Source organism: Triticum urartu, chromosome 6A (genome assembly GCF_056163025.1).
Source record: "Triticum urartu cultivar PI428250 chromosome 6A, HENAU_Tu73, whole genome shotgun sequence".
In the NCBI taxonomy this organism is placed as follows: domain Eukaryota; kingdom Viridiplantae; phylum Streptophyta; class Magnoliopsida; order Poales; family Poaceae; genus Triticum; species Triticum urartu.
This window is the reverse complement of record NC_141878.1, coordinates 193,118,997-193,126,919: the sequence shown is the minus strand read 5'-3', so window position 1 is coordinate 193,126,919 and position 7,923 is coordinate 193,118,997. Positions and strand designations below refer to the sequence as shown.

Genomic DNA, 7,923 nt, shown 5'->3' with positions numbered 1-7,923 from the left:
TTACTTAACCTTTCATAAAATTCTCTTCTCCTCCCTGATTTTAACCGGGGTGGGCCCCAGCTGCTAATCTTAGCCCAATTAACAAACCCCACATCAGCTTTTACGTAGAATCTGAATGTAACATTACGTATGTGTAGCATTGCTCAATATAATTTCTCCAAATGTCACCGTATATCTCAGAGATATAATATAGGCAACACCGTATATCCCCGGGATAGATAGCGAGGGACGACGCCACGCTGACCTGCCTGAATGAGTCTCGCTTACACACATCGTCCACGCTCCTTATAAGCTATACTGGGGCGATCTACTTGGTGTGCATTCCATCAGCCATCGATCCATAACTCAAGCTCTGGACGCGCACGCACAATGGCCGTAGTGGAGCAAGTCGCCTCCTGGTTCTGCGTTGTCTTGGCTCTCCTTCTACCTTGCCTGCTCCTCAACCTGTGGTTGCGCCGCGACACCGGCGTAGCTAACCTTCCGCCCAGCCCCTGGCGGCTGCCGGTCGTCGGCAACCTCCACCAGGTGATCATCCACGGGCCGCTCCTGCACCGCGCCATCGCCGACCTCGCACGCCGACTCGACGCGCCCCTCATGTACCTGCAGCTCGGCGATGTCCCTGTCGTCGTCGCATCGTCCCCCGACGCCGCCCGGGAGGTCACCAAGACCCACGACCTCAGCTTCGCGACCCGGCCGTGGAGACCCAGCATGCGGATCTTGTTGGCCGACGGCGACGCGCCGGGCCTGGTGTTCGCGCCGTACGGCGCCCTATGGCGGCAGCTCCGCAAGACAAGCGTCCTCGAGTTGCTCAGCGCCCGGCGAGTGCGGTCGTTCCGCCGCGTCCGGGAGGAGGAGGTTGGCCGCCTCGTTGCCTCCCTCGCCGCGTTTTCGCCGGGCAAAGCCGTGGATGTCGGCGAGCGGTTAACCGCGCTCATGACGGATGCGGTATTCCGTACAATGATCGGTGACCGGTTCGATCAGCGCGACGAGTTCTTGGAGGTCCTCGCAGAGGCGCTAAAGATCGCCTCCGGGTTCAGCGTCGGCGACCTGGTCCCGTCGTGGAAGATCGTGAGCCTTTTGAGCGGTACTGCGCGCCGGGCAGAGGCGAACACCCGCAAGATGTTCGAGCTGATGGATCGCGTCATCAGGCAGCACCAGGAGCGTAGATTGGCGGAAGACGTGGAAGAGGACATGGTGGACGTGCTCCTAAGGTTGCAGAAGGAAGATGGCCTGGATGTGCCCCTCACCATGGGAGCCATCAAATCCCTCATCCGAGTAAGTGTGCTGATGTATGTCCGAATGCATAATTTGAGCCGACATTCTGATCTCAGAGAACTAATCGTTCATGTCATAATGCAGGACCTTTTCAGTGGCGGGAGTGAGACATCGGCGACGACCGTACAATGGGCCATGGCGGAGCTCATGAGAAATCCGAGAGCGATGCAGAAAGCACAAGCCGAGCTGCGCGACACACTCCAAGGGAGCCGGACGGTGACAGAAGATGACCTGACCAAGTTGAGCTACTTGAAGCTCGTCATCAAGGAGACACTGAGGCTGCACCCACCGTTGCCACTGCTCCTTCCAAGGGAATGCCGGGAGACATGCAAGGTCATGGGGTACGACGTGCCCAAGGGCACCACCGTGTTTGTGAACGTGTGGGCGATCGGCAGGGACACCAAGTACTGGACCGACGCCGAAGTGTTTAAGCCGGAGCGATTCGAGAGCGGTGCAATTGATTTCAAGGGCACGGACTTCGAGTTCTTACCCTTCGGAGCAGGGCGAAGAATGTGCCCTGGAATGACGTTTGCACAGCCTAGCATGGAGCTCGCGCTCGCCTCGCTGCTATACCACTTCGACTGGGAGCTCCCGGTTGGAGTCTCACGAAGCGAGCTGGACATGGCAGAGGAGCTGAGCGTCACCATCCAGAGGAAGAACAGTCTTCACCTGCGCCCAGTCGTTCGTGTGCCCCTGCAAGCTGCCCTCTAGGCTGTCGCGGCATTGTGCCCTCGTCCGAAGGTTTGTGCTGCCTTCATAAGATGTCGTACTTTATCTATCACAATATAGGCTATCACGGCTTTGTATCTGCCTTCTGGCAATGGCGCAAACCTATATTGCACATTTAGGTATGTAACGAAGAGGTTTTTATGTAACAAATTACACCGTTGAACTGATGAGTACATCATAAAGCAAATAATTTGGATGTTGATACAACACGTGCCGCGTAATAAGTTCGTACGAAAAAATTAGGGACCGGCAGGAGCAGTGCATGTTCATTAAGAAGCAAAAAATATATACAAAGTGGCAATGCCAGGGACACGACGGAAACCCCAAGGATATCATACCGCATGTGGATTACTCATGCGTTAGGTTAATTCTTGGTCCAAAACACCTTTGGACGTCCTTGGCTTGCCCCACACATGAATGATCTTGTTTCCTAAATTCAAAATGCATTCATCAAGCAGCAATGTATTCATGATAACTTTATGAATATGTGCAATCTTGTGAGGCGTTTCCACCGGAACAAAACATCGGCGCTATTCTTCAAGCTTGACATCAAGAAAGTATTTGACTCTACTCGTTGGGACTATCTCCTCAACCTTCTCAAACACCTAGAGTTCCTCCGCGCTTTTGAGGTTGGGTTCCGGCCCCCTTGTCCTCGTCATCGTCGCGAGTCTTGCTTAATGGTATTCCGGGCAACCCTATCAAGCTTGGGAGGGGCTTGAAGCAAGGAGATCCTCTATCCCCTTTTCTTTTTGTTCTGACCATCGATCCCCTATACCATATTCTCTGTTAGAGTTAAACACGAACTTTGCACGGAACGTGCACGCGGCCAAGTAGGAGTAAAATCCATGTACGAGTATGTCTGGTTAATGCATGTATAGGTGGCCGAGTTGGACTAGAGTTGTTGTCCGAGTAGGTTAGCTTGTAGTCTATCTTGGGCATATTTATATGCGTGTTTTTTTTAGAAAAGGAGGATGACCCCCGGCCTCTGCATCTGGGCGATGCATACGGCCACTTTATTAATTATTCTCACAAGACCTTACAAAGAAATACAACAGCAAAACTAAAGCCACCGTCTAAGCAACAACTGTCGCTACGCCTATCCAAATGATGAAGGGGCGCTGATAGTCTGGGCCTAATACCAAACAGACATCGCAGCCAAACCTAAACATCTAAGACCTGAGATTCCAACCAGGACGCCTGCCTGGTATGGGGCACCTACCAATCCGGCGCACTTCTCAACCAGAACGCCTGCCGGGTATGAGGCCGCCGCAGCCACCTGCCACGAGTCCATCTTTAGAGCTGTACTGTTGTATCTACCATGCCAGATCTCTCTGCCATCGACGTCACCACGACGCCAGACAGCGTCGTCCTCCTGCGCGAGTCCATCCTCCCACATCAAAGTCCGAATCTGCACCGCGCCACGCCGTCAAAATCCGTCGCCATCAATGTATGGATGAAACACCGCTCCACCAAAGAAACCGTCCGCTGGTCCCGCGAAGCAAGGCTCAGCACCAAGTAGAAGGCCGAAGCGCACCGCCACCACGCCACCAGCAGCCCCGCCACCAAGAGTTGTTCCCAGCCGCCGCCTTCAAGAAGGAGCACGACACCAGGGTGCCGTCGACGCCCAGACCAGGGGAACAAAAGCTTTCGCCATAGCTCGAGGAGGAGGCGGAAGGGAGAGGATCCACCCCAAAGCCTTCAGGAAGGGGATCGGCGCCAAAGGCGTCGACTTTGGGGAGGCTGCCGCGCCAGCCAGGGGTTTCCCCCGGAACCTCACCCGCACGCCAGATCCGCCAGGCCGGCCATAGGGGACGCCGAAGCCGCCGCCAAGGACCGGCGCCAGCACAGATCGGGACAGATCGAAGCAGAGGCGGATCTTCTACATGGAGCCATGACGGATTGCGAGGAACCGCCACTGCGCCAGCGTCCGCAGCCCCGACGCCGCCCGCGCGGCCGTGGGAGGCTGCCCACCAGAGCCCGCCGACACAGCCCGCCGGCTGCACCGCGCCCATCCCGCCGCCACCATCATTGGGAGGCCCTCAGGCGGCGGCAGAGGGAGGGGAGGCGAGGAGGAGGCGCGGCGGCGGCACTAGGGGGCGTCACCACCACGCCAGATCCACCTTCCTCGCCGCCAACAGAAGCCGGCGGGCCAGATCGGGCGCGGACCAAATCTGGCGCCTAAGCACCTGCACGCCTACGCCGCAGCCACGGCCGGCCAAGCTCCAGGCCACGCCACTCCACCCACCACCAGAAGCAGGAGGGGGGCTGCCACCCCACCCCGACGCGCCGAGAGTACAGAGACTCGCCGGCGCCGCCGCACCGGCCGGACGGCCGAAAAAACCGCCAGCCAAGGAGGCGCTGCAAGGGCTGACGAAGGAGGAGCGCGAGACGGAGCAGAGGGCCGCCGGGGAGCGCCGTGACGGCCGCAGCGCCGGAGGCCGAGCCTCCCCCACCTAGAGCCCTCGCCGTCGGGAACGACGCCGCGCGCGCGAGCGGGAAGCCCCGCCGCCGCCGTCCGCCGCGCGGGCTTCGCCCAGCAGTTTCCTCCGGCGGCGGCGCGGCAGGGGGAGCCGGGGAGAGGGGGTGGCGGCGTGGCGGGCTAGGGTTCCCCCGAGTCGCCTCCTAGGCGACGCGGGGGTCGGGGTCGGGCCGAATCCACAAACATGATTCTCTATATGATCTAACCTGGCTTGTAAACCACATCACGGATTTGTGAAGTTAAATACAGATCAAACAGGAGCGATACGCTCCTGCGGCAATACCCAGCTTCGCGTGCGTGTGTTTCGCTTCCGGCCGGCTGGCCGTTGTATGCGCGTGGGGTACTAGTTGATCTACGTATTGATCAGGGTAGCTGAGGTAGACTAGCTACACTAATACGTGGGTGTTGCTGGCTTTGTACTACGGTGTGTCTCGACGTAAGGCACTTCGTCAAGTTCGTCAGTGTTGGTTCGCTTCATCGTCGTTCGTCGTTGGTTGTTGCCGTCGCCGAAAAATACTCGGCGGCGGGTCTGGGCCAACAATTGATATCTAGAGTAAGGTTGATCTTCTAGTAACAGAAGGTCATGTCGGACGACGAGAAGACCAAGCAGCTGGCGGAGTGCTCCGGTGTGGCAAAAGTAATTGCTGTTCTGGTGAGATCGGAGTATCCACGATTCGACCGTGGGAACTTCATGATGTGGGCGACCATGATGGAGTGGGCGCTCGAGGCCAATGAGCTCTGGGAAGCCGTCGACCCCGGCGGTGAGGAGTACCTGAAGGGTGGTGCCTTGTATCGGAAGGATCGCCAGGCTATCACGGCCATCTGCTCGATGATGCCGGTGGACGTGCAACAGCATCTTATCTCGAAGACATCAGCGAAGGAGGCGCGGGACACGCTCAAGACATTGCATCTAGGGCACTCGCGTGTGCGCGAGGCGAGCTTGCAAACTTTGCTGAAGAATTACGAGAATCTGAGAATGGGAGAAGATGAGACGGTGGACGTCTTCGCCGCAAGGGTGGCAACAATGGTAAACGGGATTCGCGGTATCGGAGAGAAGTTGGAGGACATCTCCGTGGTTCGGCGTTTCCTACGTGCTGCTCCACTGCGCTACATGCCGATTGTGTCAGCGATCGAGCAGTGTGTTGATCTCAAGACTCTCACTTTGGATGATCTGGTTGGTCGCTTCAAGGCCCATGACGAGCGGATGAAACTGAGTTATGGTGATGCAAAAGAGGATGAGTACCTGATGCTAACGCGTGCTCAATGGCAGGCAATGATTTTTAAAGAGAACAATTTCGACAAGGCGTTCGGTAGCGGCGGAATGTACCGTCCCGCAAAGGACACCGACGAACAATCGGAGAAGTCAAAGAAGAAAAAGTTCGACAAGAAGAAGATCCATTGTCACAACTGTAATCTACTCGGGCACTTCAAATCGGAGTGCAAGAATTCCCCAAAGAAGAAGGCGCTCATGGCCTAGTTAGAAGATGAAGGTGTCATGATGTTGATGTGTGAACTCGTGGACGAGGAGGGTCCAGTTCTTTAAACGCAGGCTAAATAAATTGTCCCGCTACATGAAGAAAAAGTTCGCTCTCGAGATCATGGTTCAGAAACTCGTGTCAATGCTACGGACACGGGGTGATTTTGAAACCAACATCGGTGTTACGGGCATAAGTGCTAATTTCATTGGAGCAGATGCAGCAATTGCCGCGTGTGCTCGGCCATGGAGGGGTAATTTTTGTGTGATGCGTCCACAGAAAACGAAGACGTACGTGGCGTCGGAAGTCCACGAAGAAACAAAAACTGTTGTTGATGCTAGCGCAAAAGTGAAGACGAGTGCAGCGGCTACGGACGAACTGGAAGTTGCTGGTGTATCGAGTGCAAGCGCAGCTAGCTCAATGGTGCAGATACATGGAGTTGATGGCCACGACGCGGTATTTCATGTCTCAGAAAACAGACAATCCACAAAGTTCGAAGGGAGCAGCAGTCCATCAAAGATGCATGGCTCAAAAGGAGGATCTGGTAGCTCACGTGATGAGCTAGCTCCACTGGATCAAGGTAGCATGCCACACGAGGCTTGCAGTGCTTGTGTTGGGCCAGCAAGTGGACTTGCATGCAAAGACAAGCCAAGTGATCAAGGATAGAAAGGCCACGCGCCTGGAAGGCTAGTTTCGGCTGGGTGGCCGCTGAGCAGTCCAGCAGATATGCCAGGTCCATTGCCTGTGCATGTACGTGCAGTTTTGCCATGCATGGCCACTGCAATGCAGGGAGATGGGAACGGCAATGTAACGCCGGTATCCGAGGATGAAAATTTTGCTTTGCCAACAGCAATGTGTGAAGCAAACAATGAGGTGTCGCTCCTTAATGTACAAGGAGCCACACAGGCAATGTCGCCTCAGACATTACAGGAGAAAAGGACACATCCATCTACAACCGAACGTCTACAACCAGTGTTCGACATACATCCAGAGGAAGCTCTTTGGACAAAAGACTCGGAAAAGATGAAACGGAGTGGATGGCGATGTCTAGCAAACGCCGAGGAACTGGCGGAATTCAAGGGCGCAAATACGAATGAGTGTTGGCGTCAGGCTATGGGAGAAGAGTTGAGGTCGATCCACGACAATAATGCATGTGAGCTTGTAGATCTTTCCAACAATGAAAAAGTCATGGATCTCAAGTGGGAATTTATGATCAAGAAAGATGTCGATGGGTCCCTGAAGCACAAAGCGAGGCTAGTAGGCAAAGAATACGTGCAAGAGGAAGGTGTGGACTTCGAAGAAGTGTTCATTCCCGTTGTAAGGATGGAATCAGTGAGATTACTCATAACTCTTGCGGTTCAAGAATCATGGAAGATACATCACATGAATGTAAAATCTGCGTTTTTGAATGGCGAGTTAGAAGGAGATGTGTATGTGAATCAGCCACCGGGATTCATCAAAGAGGAAGAGGAACACAAGGTACTGAAGCTGCACAAAGTCTTGTACGGGCTACGGCAAGACCCCCGGGAGTTCAACATCAAACTTGATCAGATTTTGGTTTCTCTTGGATTTGAGAAAGCCCCACTAGAGCATGCAATGTACAAGAGAGGTGAAGAAAGGGATCGTCAACTAGTTGGCATCTATGTCGACGACCTGCTGATAACTGGAGCAGATGAAGAGGTGATTGCAAAGTTCAAGCTACAAATGAAGGAGCTTCTCAAGATGGATGATCTCGGCCTTTTGAGTTGCAACCTCGGGACAGGGGTACATCAAAAGCTGGAGAGGATCACATTATGTCAGGAGGCATACGCAAGGAAGGCACTTGAAAGTTGTGACATGAAAGATTGCAATCCAATTGATGTTTCAATGAAACCTCATCTTGAGCTGAGCAAGGAGGTGGTGAAACTACTTGGCTATAGTGGTAGAGACAAGGAAGGGATTGTTGACGACCGTAAGAGTACCTCG

General features: G+C 54.7%; 2 protein-coding genes across 2 annotated transcripts; both read left to right on the top strand.

Moving 5' to 3' along the window:
- The first annotated feature begins 300 nt into the window (after positions 1-300).
- LOC125516287 (zealexin A1 synthase-like) lies at positions 301-2,211 on the top strand. The gene is made up of 2 exons (XM_048681767.2): positions 301-1,275; positions 1,360-2,211. The coding sequence occupies exons 1-2, from the start codon at positions 370-372 to the stop codon at positions 1,984-1,986; spliced, it is 1,533 nt and encodes a 510-aa protein (XP_048537724.1). The 5' UTR covers positions 301-369; the 3' UTR covers positions 1,987-2,211.
- Positions 2,212-5,066: 2,855 nt separating this feature from the next.
- On the top strand, positions 5,067-5,960 carry LOC147964713 (uncharacterized). Its single transcript, XM_087530123.1, has one exon. It carries the CDS (start codon positions 5,067-5,069, stop codon positions 5,958-5,960), a length of 894 nt encoding a protein of 297 aa, XP_087386249.1.
- The last annotated feature ends 1,963 nt before the right edge of the window (positions 5,961-7,923 follow it).

Excerpts from the sequence above, each read along its gene's own strand:
- LOC125516287 (XM_048681767.2), top strand. The coding sequence starts at position 370 with ATGGCCGTAGTGGAGCAAGTCGCCTCCTGGTTCTGCGTTGTCTTGGCT. Across the intron at positions 1,276-1,359 it reads CCATCAAATCCCTCATCCGA|GACCTTTTCAGTGGCGGGAG; the intron begins GTAAGTGTGCTG and ends GTCATAATGCAG.
- LOC147964713 (XM_087530123.1), top strand. The coding sequence starts at position 5,067 with ATGTCGGACGACGAGAAGACCAAGCAGCTGGCGGAGTGCTCCGGTGTG.